This window comes from Leptonychotes weddellii, chromosome 8, assembly GCF_054177405.1.
Source record: "Leptonychotes weddellii isolate Sample4059 chromosome 8, ASM5417740v2, whole genome shotgun sequence".
NCBI lineage: Eukaryota > Metazoa > Chordata > Mammalia > Carnivora > Phocidae > Leptonychotes > Leptonychotes weddellii.
In genome coordinates this window covers 66,584,407-66,604,176 of record NC_138376.1, presented here as the reverse complement: position 1 = coordinate 66,604,176, position 19,770 = coordinate 66,584,407, and the positions used below count along the sequence as shown (strand labels likewise).

General features: G+C 39.0%; 1 protein-coding gene and 1 pseudogene across 3 annotated transcripts in view; one reads left to right on the top strand and one right to left on the bottom strand.

The window, feature by feature from the left end:
* The window catches only part of MDN1 (midasin AAA ATPase 1), a 158,771-nt gene that overhangs the window by 33,331 nt on the left and 105,670 nt on the right, over positions 1-19,770 (top strand). For all 3 annotated transcript variants that reach the window (XR_014147804.1, XM_081828637.1, XM_081828638.1), the window contains exons 14-19: positions 890-1,038; positions 1,726-1,786; positions 9,116-9,327; positions 15,756-15,859; positions 17,586-17,730; positions 18,453-18,549. Coding sequence is in view for 2 of the 3 variants with exons in the window: in XM_081828637.1 (XP_081684763.1) it covers positions 890-1,038; positions 1,726-1,786; positions 9,116-9,327; positions 15,756-15,859; positions 17,586-17,730; positions 18,453-18,549 (768 nt within the window). In the remaining variant the exon portion in view is untranslated. The remainder of the gene's footprint in view (positions 1-889; positions 1,039-1,725; positions 1,787-9,115; positions 9,328-15,755; positions 15,860-17,585; positions 17,731-18,452; positions 18,550-19,770) is intronic.
* Positions 5,943-6,403, bottom strand: LOC115937427 (large ribosomal subunit protein eL32 pseudogene; annotated as a pseudogene).

The following is a 19,770-nucleotide window of genomic DNA, read 5'->3' as shown; positions in this document are numbered from 1 at the left end:
ATCTAATTACCATTTATTAAATGCTTACTATACGCCTAATATTGTGCTAAGCGCTTTGCATATGTTTTCTCATGTAGTGGTTATAATAATTTTATGAATTAACTTATTAGAGTCTTATGGCTGCCATAATAAATTACCATAAACTTGGTAGCCTAAAACAACAGACATTTATTCTCTCACAGTTTTGGAGACTAGAAGTCTGAAATCATGATGTTGGCAAGGCCACACTTCCACTGAAGGCTTTTGCCTCCTCCTGGCTTCTGATGGCTACCAGCCATCTTTGGTGTTCCTTGTCTCTGTAGTTACGTCTCTCCCATCTCTGTCTCCATTGTCATACCATCTTTTTTCTTGTGTGTGTTTGTGTTTCTAAGTCTCTCTCTGTCTTTGTAAGGATACCAGTCATTGGATTTAAGGCTCATCCTTAAGCCTAGTATGATAGGGTTTTAACTTTATTATATCTGCAAAGACCTTCTTTCCAAATAAGGTTACATTCATAGGTTCTGGGTAGACCTGAATTTTGGGGAAGACTATTCAACCCACCACAAAGAGTAACTTGATCCAAATTTTACAGGTGAGGAAACCAAGGCTAAGAGAGGCTAAGTAATTTGCCTAAGATGACATAGCTAGTACAGATAATGTCTCATCTTATTGGTCTTTTGAATCTCCAGAGTCTAGTAAAGTACCAGGTGTATACATACTCAACGTTTGTAGAATGAATGAATTCTGCAATTCATAGGCTATAAGGATGTCTGTTTTATAGCATGAAGACAGCTACTGTGAGTTGTCTTCTCATTTTTGTGGAGTCTGGAAAATCTGGTTCCTCAATACAACACTTAAGAAAAACTTGTAGCCTGCCTTTCTGACCGCTTACTTGTTTTCGCCTTCCCAGGGAGAAGCTCACTTTTGCTCCTACAAGGCCATCCTCTGTTCTTATTGAACAGCTGGCGGTGTGCGTTAGCAAAGGGGAGCCTGTGTTGCTGGTGGGAGAGACCGGGACGGGCAAAACCTCTACTGTCCAGTACTTGGCTCACATTACAGGTAACTTAGAGGGGAAGCACTCTGCTCCCAGACAAAAAACATTTCACACGGATTGCCACCACCCCCCCGTCCGCCCCAATAAGAAGTCCACAGAATACTGGAGTTTAAAAAGTGCCACCACTCCACTTTACCTGGAAATTATCACTGGAAATTTTTTCCTTGAAAATAATGTAATTTTTCCCCCCTGGAAATAACCACTGTTAACGGCTTGGTATTAACTTTTTTTGGTTCTAATCTATGGTCTGCAAATATATAAACATTTAAGTTTGGTTTTGTATTGAAAAAATGGGATTATACTCTATTTATTGCATTTAGTTAGTTCATAAGCAAACTGGACATCTTTAAAAATAGAACTGCCTCATTTCTATCTAATGGCTAAATAATAATATTCCATACTGGATGTTTATTTAATTCTCATTTATAGACATTGACTTACTGAAGGATTTTTTTGTTGTTTTCAGTTAATCTGATGCCAGAGCGATAATACACAATAAATCTTGTACATATCTTTCTGGGGTAGATGAAAATTTTGGATGGTTGAAATTCCTAAAAGTAAAATAAGAGAATCCGAGGAAGTGTACGTTAAAAGATTTCCCCTATGCCTATGCCCACACATCCTTAAGGATCACTGGATATAATTAGTCTTGAAATTTTCAGAGTGACCCTTTTGCCCTTTCTTTTTAAAAGGCCACCGTTTGAGGGTCGTCAATATGAATCAACAAAGTGACACTGCAGACTTGCTTGGGGGGTAAGTATGGTTTAAAATAATTTTCTTGTTATTTTGTGTTCACTGCTTGAGGAACAAATAGTTTGTCCTTTTAAAGCTCAAAATTAGCCTTAGAAAAAGGTTCAAAGACTTGCACCCCCACTCCAGCAGGTTATTTATTGGACTTTATTGAGGAGCTCTTGGATGTGTAGATGTTTCTCTTTGTTTTATTAATCTTTTTTTTAAAAGATTTTATTTGTCAGAGAGGGAGAAGCAGGCTCCCTGCTGAACAAGGAGCTGGATGCAGGACTCAATCCCAATACCCTGGGATCATGACCTGAGCCAAAGGCAGACGCTTAGCCAACTGGGCCACCCAGGCATCCCTGTTTCTCTTTATTTTAAAGAAAACTTGAGGTTCTTGCTCTCAGAGATCATGCTGGAATGGAGAAGGAAAAAAAAAAACAAGTGTATAATCAACTAATCAACTAATATATATAATCAACAGTCATTTATCTAAAGCGTACATTCTAGAGTCACAGTGCCTTAGAGCTAGACTCTCTCCTGCAGTTCAATTATCTTTGAAACATTAAGTAGCTCTCTACTTGGTTAAATGCTGCTCATGGGACTCCACTGTGGTCATTAAAATGCCCTTCTCCCTCTTGGTGTTTTTGAATATGTTCAGTTCACAATTTTAGTTTGTGCTGAAGGCCGTAAAACTGCTGGATGCTGTTGGCATACCTTATATTGAGTGATATTGGAATCTGTCCCATTGATTCAAAACAATTGCTCAAAAAAATCCTTAAAGACATAAAGTAGAATTTATTGTCCTTTTTGCTCTTAATGGCTTCTGCCAAAAAGGTTTTCATTTATCTGTTTTTTTGAGGGCCACATTACAGCAGTTTTTATTTTCGCTCTCTTTGTCTTATATCCCTCCTTGCTGTGGTTAGAGTGCTACTTTGAATCCTGCTTCCTTTGGTACTTTTCCTTTTCTTGCCCATTACTTATATTCTGTTCTACACATATTAGTAATGATGTACTTAATGCTCTTAAATATATATTCTGTCTTAAGATCAATTAGCTAAGGCTTACCTTTCTTACTCTAATTCTACTTTCACTTTGTTATTTTTTCCCCAGTGATCGTTCTGCTTTTTTTTTTTTTAAGATTTTATTTATTTATTTGAGAGAGAGAATGAGATAGAGAGAGCATGAGAGGGGGGAGGGTCAGAGGGAGAAGCAGACTCCCTGCTGAACAGGGAGCCTGATGCAGGACTCGATCCCGGGACTCCAGGATCATGATCTGAGCCGAAGGCAGTCGCCTAACCAACTGAGCTACCCAGGCGCCCTCTGCTTTGTTTTTATTTTATTTCTGTCAGTTAATTGACAATCTCCCCTTTTCCTCATTGAGGTATTTGACAATGTATTCTTACTAATATATAGAATTTGTTACTTAACTAGGTATATCTCTACTACCGTATATTTCTCCCTATTCTGTATCTATATATGTCTTCAGGAATATTCTCCTGTTATGTATACCTAACACAAATGTCTGGTCTTGTACTTATTGAACATGGACTGTGTCTGTCTCTTCTAAGAATTCGTAGTGTTATGTCAGCCATTGTAAGTAGTTTTAAACGTAGTGAGTACAAAGATGCCCATTTGTGTCCTGATGCAATTGATAATATGAAAAGGTTGGAATCAGAATATGGTAACTGGAATTTTGTTTTAGTGGACTTGCTAAAAAGAATATATATTCATTTTTCCTTGTTCATAGGTTAGCATCAGTTATCAAAAAGAAAACTTACATATGCTTCAGTTTTTGTATGGTTGGAAATATGCCTTGCTTCCTATACTTTTGTATTACTAGAAAGTGGTATAAATCAAATCTTTTAATATATAACATATTGCAGATGCATGGATGACTTCCTTGCTTATGAATTTTTGTGTGTAAGATGGAAAGACTAAAAAATGACTTTAAAAACACAAGGGAGTGGAAAACAAAATTTAAGAGTTGAAGGGAGGTGGGATAGAGAAAGGATATTTCTGTTTTGGGGATGTGTGGTTTCATCCGTTTTATTAGGTTTTCTTTTCTTTTTAAAAATTATTTATTTCACAGAGAGAAAGAGAAAGCGAGAGCAGGAACACAAGCAGGGGGAGTGAGAGAGGGAGAAGCAGGCTTCCCGCAGAGCAGGGAGTCCGATGTGGGGTTCGATCCCAGGATCCTGGGATCATGACCTGAGGTGAAGGCAGACGCTTAACGACTGAGCCACCCAGGCACCCCTTTATTAGGTTTTATAACTTATGTTAAACATATTTTACATGTATCAAATACTATTGTAAAAAAATAATGAAAGAAATTTATAGACCTAATTTGTTTTGCAAATCTGGATCCTTTAGATTGATTTTAAAAAGATTATTATTGAGAATAAAGACACTTTATAAAAGTAAAGCTTTGAAGACCGTCAAAGTCTTCAACTATGTTATGTAGATTGCCTTCTGATCTTTGTTAGTATATGTACCCCCTTGTTTTTTGATTAGTATTGGCTTCGTATATCTTTTTCCTTCATTTAATTTTTTTTTTTTTTTTTAAGTAGGCTCCACACCCAACGTGGGGCTTGAACTAATGACCCTGAGATCAAAAAAAGAATTGCATGGTCTACTGACTGAGCCAGCCAGGATCCCATCCATTTAATTTTTAACTCATTTAAAAAAAAATTTTTTTTTTTGAGATTTTATTTTTAAGTAATCTCTGCACCCGACGTGGGGCTTGAACCTATAACCCCGAGATCAAGTGAGCCAGCCAGGCGCCCCTGTTATTCTGGTAGGCAGAACGTAGTCCTTCAGATTACCTGTGAGTGGAGAACTAAACCAAGTTCCAACAGAGTTGGGGGTGAGGAGAGCTTATGATGAAACTCTATGAAAAAGAGTAGAGGACACAGAGGTAGAGGACACTTAGATGAAGCAGATAAAATCATTCCAGAAAGAGAAAGTCTAGGACTAAATGGCAAAACCCAGAGCACGGATTCACAGCACTGATTATGGAGAAGGGGATTGGGAAGGGCAACCACTGAGGAAGAAACAGCTGTATAGAGAAGGGGAGGGACCCTTGGAGAAGTTGGCAATGAAGGAAAGAAAAAAAGGGGAGGAAAATTAAAGATCTCATAGAAATGGAAAGGCCACCAACTCGCGTCCTCTTTCTTGCCACCCGTAGAAACATCTGCACAGAAGAGAGGGGGCAGAAGTGCATGCTTAAACTTGGAATCTTGACTCTAAAAGGAAGAAGAGTGTTTATCATTTCAGTTACTGAGCATGTGCTGTTTTATCTTCTTTCACATATTACAGTTTTAGAGAGTTATTTTCTTTTGTTTTTAGCTATTTTCAAATGAATTCTTAAATGCATTCTCAGTGTTATATTCTCTCAGGTGTCAGGTTGGTTCCCACTGAGTGTGTTACAATTAATTTTTTTTCCTTTCTGAAGTGTATATATGTTGATTCATTTTTTTCATCATTTGAAAATTTGACTTTTATTGACTTAACTGTTTCAGCCACTATGCTGTGCTTTAAATGAACAAATGTTTTTTAGTCTAATTTGTAGGAATAAGCTACTTTTTTCATGAACTTAATAGACTTGAGCCAGTTAATAACATTAATAATTATAACAGCTAATTCTTATATGTACTCATGTTCCAGGCACTATTTGGAGTCCTTTATTTTTTACTTTTTAAAGATTTATTTTTTTATTTTAGAGAGTGGGCAAGAGAGTGGGGGGGTGCAGAAGGAGAGAAAATCCTCAGACTCCCCACAAGCCACTGCAGGGCTTGATCCCAGCACCCTGAGATTGTGACCTAATCTGAAACCAAGAGTGGGACACTTAACGGACTGTGGCACCCAGGCGCCCTGGAGGCCTTTATTTGTGTTAACTCACTTCGCCTTTTTAGCAACCATGAGGCACAGACTATTACCCGGTTATACACACGAGAGAACTGAGATACATGGGGATTAAGTACCTTGTTAAGGTAATGGGTGGTTCATGTTTGGACCCAGGCAGTCTGTACTGAGTGTGTGTGTTTTTAATCATTACTCTGCTGCCTCAGTTAGCTTTGGGTTCCATTTGTACTGTCACCTTTAGACTAGCAATTTTATTTATTTTTTTTAGTTTTATGGTTTTATTAACACAAATATGATGTGCACAACAAGCTGTTTATTCATTTTCTTCGCTGTGCAGCCTGGCATTGGGATTGGGTGACTCTGATTACCAGCTGGGCTGCTCTTTCCACCATGGCTTTGTGGTTCTTGGAGGAGACATTGTGAGCAATCTCTGCACAGTAAGATTTGTTACACATCAGCAGCACTTCAAGCTCCTTGATGTTGTGGACTAGGAACTTCCGGAAGCCACTGGGCAACATGTGCTTTGTTTTCTTGTTGCTCCTGTAACCAATGTTGGGCATCGAGATCTGGCCCTTGAATCTTCTGTGCACCCTATTATCAATGCCTCTGGGTTTCCGCCAGTTGCGCTTAATTTTGACATATCAGTGACTGGTGCCAGATGAACTTCTTGGTTCTCTTTTTAACGATCTTGGGCTTCACCAGAGGTCTGAGGGCAGCCATGATGCCCAGTAACAGATGGCTGCCACCTCCGCAGGCAGCGCCAAGGAAGAGAGGGGAAGCTAGACTAGCAATTTTATTTAAATAAAATGTGTGTTTTGCTTAATTCCTCACTACTTCTACTGTTCATCATTGTTTGCTTGGTCCAGTGTGTAGGTCTCTCATCCTTGCTTCTACTCCTAACTTCCCAAAGGTCTCTGTCCATTTAGTAGTTAATGATACTTCAAAGGTATCATCAAATCACATCGCTGTCTACCTCAAATCCTTGCACTGACTTCTCAGTCTATTTAGAGTATATTCTAAAGGCTTTTTTTGACCTCTGAAGCCCTTCATAATCAGGTGGTAGCACTTCTCTGACATAATTTCCTTTGTCTGGTTCTGCCACTGAGTTCCAGCCACTCACTTTTCCATGTTGCACCTAGATGTTTGCTCTTCTCTCTGTGACATCCCTTGCCACCCACAGATGTTTGGCTTAGCTCCTTTCCTTGCTTGATTTGGGTCGCCTTCAAATTCCCGTCTTTAACAAAGCCTTTCTGACTATCATATCTAAATTTACCAGTGCCTTCTTCACCCACTCCTTTATATTCATAGCACTTACTACTACTTGATGTTTTATAGTAGATATATTTTTTTATTGTCTCTTTCTTTAGATTGTAAGCTACAGTGGGGCAGGATCTTGTGGGTCTTGTTTACTCAGTGCCTAACACCTAGCAGGTACTCAGTAAATTTTTGTTGAGTAAATAGAGTAAATAAATGTCTTTACTGATGTGTTAGTGCTTACTGGTAAGTGTAAATGAGTTTGAAGTTCTCATTCTTTTTCTCTCTGGAATCAGACTCTTTGATAGATGCTCAGTATCAGGGCCTTGGTTTTACTTTGTTTCATGGTTCCTCCCTCACAGTCTAATGAGTAAATAGTGTCCATGAGTTCTCTAATTGTGCTTGACTGTTCTGAAACATATTTGGTATTGTTTTGGTTCTCAAGTTATTTTTCTTGGAAACGAAATTTATGTCATTGTCCTTTAATTATAGTATTTAGTATCTTAGGTTATAGAAAATTGTATTCTTGAGGTTTTTTGGGAACAATTAGCGCTGCTTGAGCAACTTTCAGCTACAGCAGTGTTTCTCAACTCTTCATTATTGCCCCTCCCCCTGAATATTAAAATTTATATGAGGGGCACCTGGGTGGCTCAGTCAGTTAAGTGTCCCACTCTTGATCTCAGCTCAGGTCTTGATCTCAGGGTCATGAGTTCAAGCCCTGCATTGGGCTCCACGCTGGGTGTGGAGCCTAATGCTTTAAACGAATGAATGAATGAATGTGGAGCCTACTGCTTTAAGTAAATGAATGAATGAATGAATGAATGAATTTTTTTTTTAAAGATTTTATTTATTTGAGACAGAGAGAATGAGAGAGACAGAGAGCACATGAGAGGGGGGAGGGTCAGAGGGAGAAGCAGGCTCCCTGCCGAGCAGGGAGCCCGATGCGGGACTCGATCCAGGGACTCCAGGATCATGACCTGAGCCGAAGGCAGTCGCTTAACCAACTGAGCCACCCAGGTGCCCTAATTAATTAATTTATATGAATTCATTTCCTAGCTTCCCAACCAGAGAAATACTAAAGAATAAGAGAGAATCTAAATAGTAAGAAATAGGGGTGCCTGGGTGGCTCAGTCATTAAGCGTCTGCCTTTGGGCTCCCTGCTTGGCGAGAAGCCTGCTTCTCCCTCTCCCACTCCCCCTGCTTGTGTTCCCTCTCTCACTGTGTCTCTGTCAAATAAATAAAATTTAAAAAAAAATAAATAGTAAGAAATAAAATGTTGAGCTTTGGAGGGCCACAAACCATTGCAATGTCTAAGATTTTGTTGCTTCCCCTTCTCCCCTTGTTTCTCTTTAAGAACAATATCCTCCCGCTGTCAATTGAGAAGCCATGAGCTGTGCTCGCTTTGCTTAAGTTAATTGATTTCAGATGTCGTGTTTTCTTCTAAAATATCCTGAAAAACCATATTTTAAGATTGACCAAAAAGTTATTAAGTACTATACATGATGTTTATTTAAACATGTTAGTAAAATAAGTGACATACCTCTCACTGTCCAACTAGAAATTTCCAATTTTTTTTTCTTTTTTTTTAAAGATTTTATTTATTTATTTAAGAGAGAGAGACACAGCGAGAGAGTGAACACAAACAAGGGGGAGTGGGAGAGGGAGAAGCAGGCTTCCCGCCGAGCAAGGAGCCCAATGCAGGGCTTGATCCCAGGACCCTGGGATCATGACCTGAGCCGAAGGCAGATGCTTAATGACTGAGCCACCCAGGCGCCCCCCAATTTTTTTCTTAATACTGTTTATCTAATACTAGTTTTTACCTTTAGTTTATAGGCCCTTCAAACACTGAGAGTGAAGGAAATAGATAATAACTTAAAACTTTAACATCAGGGCGCCTGGATGGCTCAGTTGGTTTAGTGGCCAACTCTTGATTTTGGCTCAGGTCATGATCCTAGGGTCCTGGGCTTGAGCCGCATGTTGGGCTCCTTATTCAGCGGGGAGTCTGCTTGAGGATTTCTCTCCCTCCCCCTCTCCCCCTGCTCTCTCGCTCTCTCTCTTAAATAAATAGATCTTTAAAAAAAATAAAACTTTAACAGATTTTTCAAAAAGTATTTTGGTATTATTCCTGATTTTGAATAAATGAAATCTTAGACTTGTTCCTATATTCTAATACATGATTTCTAATTTCTATTAGCTTCAGAAGTTTGTGAATTACATTTACCTTTGTTTCAGTTACAAACCAGTGGATCATAAGCTTATTTGGCTGCCCTTACGGGAGGCATTTGAAGAACTCTTTGCCCAGACATTTTCCAAAAAGCAAAACTTTACATTCTTGGGGCACATTCAGACCTGTTACAGGCAGAAACGGTGGCATGATCTCCTCAGACTAATGCAGCATGTTCACAAGTCGGCTGTCAACAAGGATGGAAAAGAAAGTGAAACTGGTAAGAATAGGACCTATACTACTAGTGGGACGCCATGAGGCTGGGGCTTGATTAGCAGAATTAAAACCAGTGACCAAAGGGTTAGCATGACTAATAAGCACAGCTGCAGACTAATAAATGAGGCTGCAGTGTTTTCCCTTAAACATCCCTGACTCTGCTCTCCTGCAAGGCAGATTTGAGGCTTATTAGCCCATCACCTTGTTTGGCTGCCTCTCTCTTTTTTTTTAATATTTTATTTTTAAATAATCTACACCCCAAGTGGGGCTTGGACCTACAATCCCAAGATCAAGAGTCACGTGCTCTACAGCCAGCCAGCCAGGTGCCCCTTGGCTGCCTCCTGAGTAAACCCCTTTCCTTGCTACATACTCAGTTGGCTTTGCTGTGTCAGGCACATGAACTTGGGTTTAGTTACCAATTTGGTGAGCCAGCCAGGATGTTTTTGCCAGTGGTTCATGAGCCGCCAGCTGATAACGAGAATTTGGTGACAAGTTCAAGCAGCTGCTTAGGCTCCTTGTCCTAGGAATTGTCCCTGAGGCCCCACCCTTACTGGGTGCTGCCAGCCCTCCATGCTTAATTTAGCTGTTGTGGCAAGGAAATGGTTTTTGGTTTGGACAGATCTGTCTTGGTGAGCTAATTTCTTCCTCCCATTTGGCTTGGCTCTCTTAGCCTCCTTTTCTTGCTTGATTAGGAAAAGGTTGACTAGGAAGCCATTTGGTTCAGTTGGTGAAGCCCCGACTTTTAGGGAGGAACCAGTGCTCACATAGGCATTCGGGTCTTCATTTGGTTTGTTGCTGCAGCTTTTGTTGGGATTTCTAATTGGAAAATGGGAAATGACAATTTGATTCCTGAACGCAGCCCTTTGGGCTATATTCTTCAAAATTGGGCAGTGTTACGAACTTATGAAAGAAAAAAGGATGATTTTTTTTTTGCAACACTGCTTGGCCATAATGTTCATTAGACTCCGGATAACAATGATCAGTTAATGAATCCATAAATTATAATACCATCTCTCAATTGGATTTGTTCTGTATATTTTGTTTGCATCTTGTCTATGTATTCGTATATGTGTTCATGTATGTTGTAAATAAGAGATATTTTCTCCACCTCTGGATAGTATTGCTAAAATTAGTTTGTAAAAGAGCACTGTTTAAGTTAGTTTGAAGGCAAGTACTTATGAGAGTTGGGCATTCTAAAACTCAGAAACTAACCCAAGCTTTTCAGGTTCACATGATCTGAAAAAATATTCGGTAAAGTTAATTTTAGGTTGTTGGTTTAATTAAAATAGATATGTCTTTAGAATTATCAGTATTACTCTTGTTCTGCCTGGATTTACTTAAGTCAAATAAGTTGATATAACTTTTTAAAAATATATATATATAGCTTGGGCGAATGACTTTGTCTTTTAAAGTTTTTATGGGTAATCTAAATATCATTGTTCAGAACAAACAAATGTAAATAAGATAAAAAGGTTTACAGGTAAACTTTTCAGTAGCTTTCAAAATCTTTGATAACCTAAAACTTTAAGGTTTTACTAAGTTAAATGATGTCACTAAATAGCTAGATCGTTTCTAAATAAGATAAAACATTACTAAACATAGGTTTATCTGATTTTGGCCTCTTATTACAGAGAAACTAAAGATATTTGGGTTTGTTAGTAAACATGTTTTTGTGCCATGCTGAGATAAGGCATATATTTCTAAAAATTCTTTAATGTCATAAATTCACCAATCTAAAGATGCCGGTACAACAAACAGTTCACAAGTAGTTACTACTTAGTTTTTACTAGAAATTTAAGGTTTCTAAGAGTTAAAAGTTCTAATACATAGAATTACTGAAAATGATAAAGGAAACAACTCTGTATGCAGGGAAAGTGAGACTGGTTATTTAAAGAGGGAAAATTGAAGACAAAATGTGAATGTAAAAAGGAAAGCTGTAGAAGGTTTGTGACAAGGGAATCTTTGGAAAGGAATTTTGTGCATGGTAGGCACTAAGATTATGGATATTAGTATGTAAAGTTTATTAGGGAGTGATCAACACCTGGGGAAGAGAAGAGAGTAAGACAGCAAGATTAGGCAGAAATTGAGCAGTGATACAGTATCAAAAGAAGCCTTAGCTGATTCTCTGAGGAGTTACAAATTTGGATTATCCTTCAGAACCATCCTAAATTTGGGCAAAATTGGGGCTGGACTTTCATAATAGTCATTGGATGTGACCACCTGGGAAGAGGGCATGTCCTTGGCAAGACAGCTGTCTTCAGTCGAGGCAGTCCCTGATGGCATCTCCAGAGTTGAGGACTGTTGGCAGTGCCCCTGTAGCCGAGAGCCCTTCATTTCTGATGGAGATTCTGGTCAGCACATCACTGCCACGCACCACAAGAAATCAGATCCACACTGTGCCCTGGATGTCCTCATCCCGATAAGTATATGTCAACATGGGAGATGACAGGGAGGAAAAAGGAAGGGACTTGATGAATTTTTAAAGAATTCATCTTGTTGGAATGAGTAAGTGTTAATATCGGAAGTATACTGGCATAAAATTGGAGTTAGGTTTTCATATTAAAATAGTAGTTTCCTTAGATTATTGATCTAATAAGAAATTGTAAACAAAGGTTTTTCTTTATCTTAAATGTGACCTGCTTAGAAAAACAAAATTTCTATGTTTTGTCTCTCTTAGGTCCTTGATTACTTAAGAAAGTTGAATCTTCTCAATATTGAAAGTCCTCTAAGTGTTGCTAACAACTCTGTAACCCTCTGTATTTGCCTTTAGAATCTCTATTGCTGCCTTGGCTAGATAGGTAATTAGGTTTTGTAATGATCTGTAATCCTGTTTTGGCATATGCTTCAAAACTTTCTGATACTTCTGACAAACTTCCCAAAGTTCAACTTCTGAATAAAGTCTTTTTTACTAATTAGGCTTATTTTGTATGTTACTACATGGGAAGCATTGTCAAATAAGTGATGATAAACCTTCCTAGGTTATAAGATTTTAATATATCCTAGTACAGTGTCATCACTTGTAATTCTAATTATTAAAATGTTGTGTGCCCCACTAATAACCAGATTTCCCTGTCAGCTGCATTATAATGAACTCTGATCAGATCTTTAACCATGGCCATTTTTTAGTCTTTTGTCATTTATAGTTACTGTTTTACTCTAATGATCTTGCAAATATGTTTCAGCTTCAAGGCAATTCATGGAAAGGACTTTGACAAATAGTTTTTTGATGCCTTTAAGATCATAAAACTGAACTAGGTAAAAATTGCTGGAACTAATGAAAAAGCTGGATTCAAGTAGAATAACATGGGAATAAAAGAATTGAGAAAAATGATTATTTTTTTATGACTTTTGTTTGACATATTGTTGGCTCTCTAATGTTTGCTCTTCTGGATTTAAGGAAACTTTTTCTCTTAAGCTATGACTCACAGAAATTTAATACAATATTCCTTTGTAAACAAATATGAAACATTTATTTTTTTCTCCAGAATTCAGAAAGTCTCAGTGAAAGTTCTTATATTTTCATGGCAATTATAGTTATTAGCAAAAGTTCTCTAAGAATCTGTTCTCCTTGTAACAGGACACCACTGGAAACATTGGTTATATTACCAAGGCTTTGACTGGAATGTCATATTTGAGGGTGAAATGCATAGACTCAAATGTGACCAGATGGCTTTAAGGAAGTGGGTTGAGTTTTTGGAGCTGATAAAGCCCCTTGGAAATATCAGCTTGATACCTTGCTTACAGATACCTTGCTTACCTAGCAGCCTTACCAGGCCTAACTTTGAGAGCCCACCTGCAGGACTGCCTCCTGAGCTAAGACAACTGTTTAACAGAACTGACCTATTCTCAAGACTAAGACTAGTTTATGAAATATGGAGCAAACTTCTTACCTAAGGTCCAGAACAATTAAACTCAGGCTAAGAAGAAACAATGTTGAATTGTGATGTTTTTCTAAGAAAAATATTCTTGTCAAAAGGAGAAAATGTTAATTTATACCCATACATAATGGCTTCACTATACTGAAGCCCTTTCCTGGTACATGCTCATGGGGCTAGTTGGAAGGAAAGGGAACTTTTGACCTTAGAGAAAGAAAGACAAAAATACCTAAGAGCCAGGATCACCCAAACCTTGGATGGTGGCACACCTTGGGCACCGATTTCATCCACCATCTTTGGAACAAAAATTTGCTAACTATTCTTGTGAGCCCTGACAGATTTTTTTTTTTTTTTAAGGTTTTATTTTTAGAGAGAGGGAGCAAGTGAGCATGGGGGGAGGGGCAGAAGGAGAGAGAGTCTTAAGCAGACTCCGTGCTGAGTGCAGAGCCCAACCTGGGGCTCGATCTCATGACCCTGACTGAGATCATGACCTGAGCTGAAACCAAGAGTTGGCCGCTTAACCGACTGTGCCACCCATGTGCCCCACCCCGACAGACCTTAAAAGGTGTTTTTCAGGAGACAGACTAACAGATGAGTGTGATTACTTGAGGTTACTGATTTGCTATATACTTTACAGCAGGTTGAATCCACAAGCAGTAAAGACTCGACACCAGGTGATGGTGTTTGTACATGCTTGAAATGTCACTGTAAGAACAGCTGTGTCTCTAATAGAGGAAAAGAACAGTGGCCAGATTTCCTGCTTTTTACCTGCACAGGATCTATATATGGACATGCAGAAAAACAGACCAGAGAGGTGTATCCAGGTAGTGGCCACTGAAGCTGATTGAACCCACCTGGTCATAGTAGGAGGTGCTGTGTCAGCACTCCAGGATCCACCTGCTATAATATGAGTATTCTTCTCCACAATTAAATATTTCCTGCATTCACCTTCTTACTAGTGTCATTGGTGTCACAAGCCAACCCCTACAGTGAACTAATGCCATTTGGCTTTGAAGAAAAACCAGTTTATATCGAAGACTTAGATCAGGCAGCTGGCTTTTACAGGAATGAGGAGATTCAATAGAATCCAGTCAGTTGTGTTTGAGACTACTTCCAGTACCAGCGACAAATTCAGCAAATGTCTAGAACTTCCGAGCATCGCTGTGAAAGAACTAACTGGTGATAATGCAGTTGTCAGCCACAGCAGAAAAATGAGATGGAGTGACAAGAAAGAGCGTTGGGTATACAACTCTTTCCCAGATTGTAAAGCTCCTTATTTTTGATGAAGTGTATTAGCTGCATGGAAATAAAGGACTTCAGCTGCTTTTAGTAGCTTGTCTAGTTGCTGTATATGTCAGCTTTCCGATGTTGCTCCAAACAACCAAAGAAGAAACTACTGTTTTGGTCAAGCAGAAGGTACATGTTAAGCCAAGTACCAGGGAATATTTCCAAGAAGGCACGAAGTTGTTTTATTCCTCAAACCCCAAAACTGCACCCTGTTTCAGGCGGAAGTAACTAGAGCTGTTGTCATCCCAATTCCCTCAAGAATGAATCATGATCAAAGACATTCGGGGAGGTGGGGCTCCTGGGTGGCTCAGTCGGTTAAGCACTTGCCTTTGGTTCAGGTCATGGTCCTATGGTCCTGGGATCGAGCCCCATGTTGGGCTCCCTGCTCAGCGGGGAGTCTGTTTCTCCCTCTGTCACTCCTCCTGCTTGTGTTCTTACTCTTGCTCTTTCTCAAATAAATAAAATCTAAAAAAAAAAAAGACAGTGGGGATTGAAACTGGTAACCGAGGGGTTAATGGGACCAATAATAAGCGCAGCTGCAGACTAAAACCACAGATACAACATTTTACCCAGGCCTGTTTTTGCTTGCCTGTAAATATGACTCTCTTTCTTCGGGAAGGGCGGATTTGAGGCTTGCTTGTCCAGAGTCTCCTCATTCAGCTGCCTTTTGAATAAATCCTTGCTGCACACTTGGTGTCTCCACGATTGGCTTTGCTGTGCATCAGGCAGACAAACTTGGATTCCCTTAAAGAATTAGGAGAAGAGTGTGGGGAAGAATGAAGCCATATAAATTGGAGCTTTCTAGACTTAGGGCAAAGATGACTAATTCTGAAATATTGCTGCTCTTGTGATTCTAGGCATGATTTCCATAAAAACATGGTTGGTATATTGATGTACAGGTACCACTTACTGGTCAATAAGTCACATTTCCTTAGAAAATAAGTTATTTCCAAAAAGCTGGATTCTACAGCCAAAGGGCTTTTGGTAGCTTAGTTATCTTTGTGCTTCCTCATCCATAAAATGGGGAAAAGGATGCCTACTTCAAACGGCTGTTGTGAGGGGTGAAAGAATTAGCTAATGTACATATGCATATAAATGAACTGATTACTATAGTGGCTGGCACATAACATTATATAAGTATTTGGATTTATTTTTTTATACATCTAAGATGTTTGATTTTTATGTGAGTTTTGTTTTGTTTGTTTGTGTTTAAGTTCTGTGTATTACAACCTAAAATGTATGTTAAATTCTTGTCTTTATTCTTTTCTAGGGTTACTCCTAAAAGAGAAATGGGAAGCATTTGGTCTTAGACTCAACCATGCTCAACAACAGATGAAAATGACTGAAAATGCTCTATTGTTTGCATTTGTAGAGGTATTTTGGTTCAGTTATTTAGGTTAAAGGAATGTTGATTTGATGCAAAATGCAAGTTTAGGCAGGCTACTATTTTGTATTCTCTTTATGTTGATATTTTTAGTGCTTTGTGTTTAAGACTTAATAAACACTAATGAAATAATACTTTGGGGGGAAGATTTCTGAAAAATGTCCTTTATGGAAATTATAGGGCCTTGATTTATTTTTAAAGTTGTAGTTGAGGACAGTTAGTGAACTCTGTTTCATGGTAAGGGATTGGGGGGATAGATTTGGATCTATTCACTTGAGGCCTCACTTTCTTTCTTTCTTTCTTTTTTTTTTTTTAAAGATTTTATTTATTTATTTGACAGAGAGATAGCAAGAGCAGGAACACAAGCAGGGGGAGTGGGAGAGGGAGAAGCAGGCTTCCTGCTGAGCAGGGAGCCTGATGTGGGGCTCGATCCCAGGAGCCTGATGTGGGGCTCGATTCCAGGACCCCTGGGATCATGACCTGAGCTGAAGGCAGACGCTTAATGACTGAGCCACCCAGGCACCCCAAGGCCTCACTTTCTATTCCACCAAATGGGTAGCTCTACTGTTTTCTGTCCTCTCACCCTGTGGAAAAATTAAATTTTCATGACTTAAGCTTTTTAAATTCTTCTTTTAAAAAATTGTTTCTGTGACATACTTTAGACTACACCCTAAAAGGAGGTAGGACTCTTGTTTGAGGTGGTGTTTTGGTGAGCGAGAAGGTCACTGGATCATGTCCATCGGTGTGAGAAATTTGGTCATCAGTGCTTAATCTTAATAGGATTATTTTTAAAATAACCAATTAGGATGTCAAGTGCTCTCAAAATAGGGCTTATACCTATTTCATGACTTGGCATTATGCTGGAATTCAATACATTTGTTCTGTTTTATTTTCAATTAAGTTTATAGAAGATTCTGATAGGATCATCATGAAAACAAAAGTATAAACCATTTAATAATAAAACAATTTAGTTTTTGATGTGTCAACTGAGTGGATTTTAAGATTTTTCAGTGCTCTTGGAAATAGAACTTGAAGAGATAAATCAGTGAAGAGGAGGAAAGATTTAGTTTGATTTTCTCCAGCAAATGTGAAAGGCTATGTATTTAAACATTGCACTCTATTGATTTAGTCATTTATCTCATCTTTGCATGTTCATCACCTATTTATTTTGGATGCTTTTAATAACCATTTGGGTGCTTATAAACATCTAAATACATTATAAGTTATTAGTTACCTGACCATCTGTCTACTGAGATGATTTAGTTTGTTGCACCCCTCTGTTAGGCTCAAAGATATTCTCTTGACCCTTCTGGACATTTAAAAATGTTTACTTGGGGACGCCTGGTTGGCTCAGTTGGTTAAGCGACTGCCTTCAGCTCGGGTCATGATCCTGGAGTCCCTGGATCGAGTCCTGCATCGGGCTCCCTGCTCGGCAGGGAGTCTGCTTCTCTCTCTGACCCTCCCCCCTCTCATGTGCTTGCTCTCTCTCATTCTCTCTCTCTCAAATAAATAAATAAAATCTTTAAAAAAAAAAAAATGTTTACTTGGCCTTAGCTCTTACAACTAGCTGGCAGGCATTTGGCATTGAGGGTGAAAGCTCTTCAAGCACAAGGTTTGTCCTCACTTCTTGTTTCTAAACCTGCTTACATAACTGCTCTTGGTGAGTGTATCTTTATCTGCAATGGATTTTTAACAGTTTACTTTCTCTTCTTTTAGGGTACACTATCTCAGGCCGTAAAGAAGGGAGAGTGGATCTTGTTGGATGAGATTAATCTGGCTGCTCCAGAAACATTAGAATGTCTCAGTGGTTTACTTGAAGGCTCCTCTGGCTCCCTGGTGTTGCTGGATCGAGGAGACACAGGTAGCACTTGATCCCATTGAGGTTTGATTTGGTGCCAGGCCTTTTGACCTCTTTATTTATTTATTTATTTTTTAGATTTTTTATTTATTTATTTGACAGAGAGAGAGAGACAGCGAGAGAGGGAACACAAGCAGGGGGAGTGGGAGAGGGAGAAGCAGCCTTCCCGCTGAGCAGGGAGCCTGATGCGGGGCTCCATCCCAGGACCCTGGGATCATGATCTGAGCCGAAGGCAGACGCTTAATGACTGAGCCACCCAGGCGCCCCCTTTTGGCCTCTTTAGAGTAAGATTCTTTTGGTTAGGTGGATTACATAGTCCTCCAAGTGTTCATTCCATAGTACTAATTTTCTGCCAAGTTAGGTGGCATTGGGAGTGCAAAGAGTAAGAATTTAAGTTACTTGGGTAGTAGACAGTAGACAGGCACACTGAGTGACAAAATATATGCTGGTGAATAGGTGATAAAATATAAATAATAATGAATAGCTATACCTTAAAAGGTAGTGGAAGGGCAGCATAAGATTAAGTTGGTACATAAGTCTAGAAATTGGTTTCAATGGGGTTTCAGAAAAAGCAAGGATGGTTTGAGCAGCCAGCACCAAACCCCCTGAGTCTGAGGCAGGGTTTCCTGGCCTGAGGTTCTGTGGAGTTAGATAGTCTTCCCCTGGGCACCTGTGGCTGATCACTTGATGTTACCAGTTGAGAATTTATAATTTTCTCTTAACAGAACCACTGGTTCGTCATCCTGACTTCCGTTTATTTGCCTGTATGAACCCAGCAACAGATGTGGGCAAAAGAAATCTCCCACCAGGAATAAGAAACAGGTGAAGGGACACGGCCTGAATCCTGGGGATTTTTTTTTTTCTTTAAAGTTCTCTTTATTGATTGATAATATTAACATAACGAAACCTCATAACCATGCTTGAAATTTCTTGATCTCTGATAAGAGGAATCCTTCCTTGTTTGTCATATTCCTCTACCTTCTCTAGGTGGTAGGAATACAGAGGACTCCAGAACACTGGAGAATTTTTTCCTTTGGGTTGTTTGTATGATACTTAGTGGCTCACAAATATTGTAGAACATAAAATTTTTTCTTCCTTCAAATAACCTTATAGCTATCAGAAAAACCTTCACATACTGATAAAACAGTAGAACATATAACAGTATAAGTGCATTTTAGGAACTGAATCCTCTTGGATGAGGTCAGTGATTTGTAAAAGGCCTTTTAATTTTCAGTGTTCATTAAACACTGACACCAACAAGGTATTTTGTTGGTATTTTATGTATGTAGCATTTGGAAAAAATAAATGATCTTATTTTTGTTGGTGACCTTTTGTTGAATTTTGAATTTTAAAATAGTGCTAAAATTTTATTAGATTCCTCCCTCCCATTAGAAGAATAATAAAACCTTCTCAGGAAAATTTTATAAACTATAAGCATTGTATTTTCCTTTGCTCCAGTGATTTTATTTTTGATGATGAGGGTGCTTTTTGTTGTTGCATGTATTTTTCTATCACATGCCGTTATAGTAACACCTCTGAAAATAAGGATAAAGGTCTTATCTTCTTCTATTTCATTATGGTCAGTTTGTATCTAGATGAAAGGCTTTCATATTTTATAAGCAGTTAAAATGAGTTTACATAACTTCTTGTGTTTTGTATTTTTTTTTAATTTTTTTTTTTTTAAGATTTTATTTATTTATTTGACACAGACACAGCGAGAGAGGGAACACAAGCAGGGGGGAGTGGGTAAGGGAGAAGCAGGCTTCCTGCAGAGCAGGGAGCCCAATGCAGGGCTTGATCCCAGGACCCTGGGATCATGATCTGAGCCTAAGGCAGACACTTAACGACTGAGCCACCCAGGCGCCCCTGTATTTTTTTTTTTTTTTTGAAGATTTTATTTATTTGAGAGCATGCATGTGAGGTTGAGGGGGCGGTGAGAGAAAACCCAGGGTAGGGGCAGAGGGAGAGGGAAAAGCCGGCTCCCCGCTGAGTAGGGAGCTTAAGGAGGGGTTCAACCCCAGGACCCTGGGATCATGGCCTGAG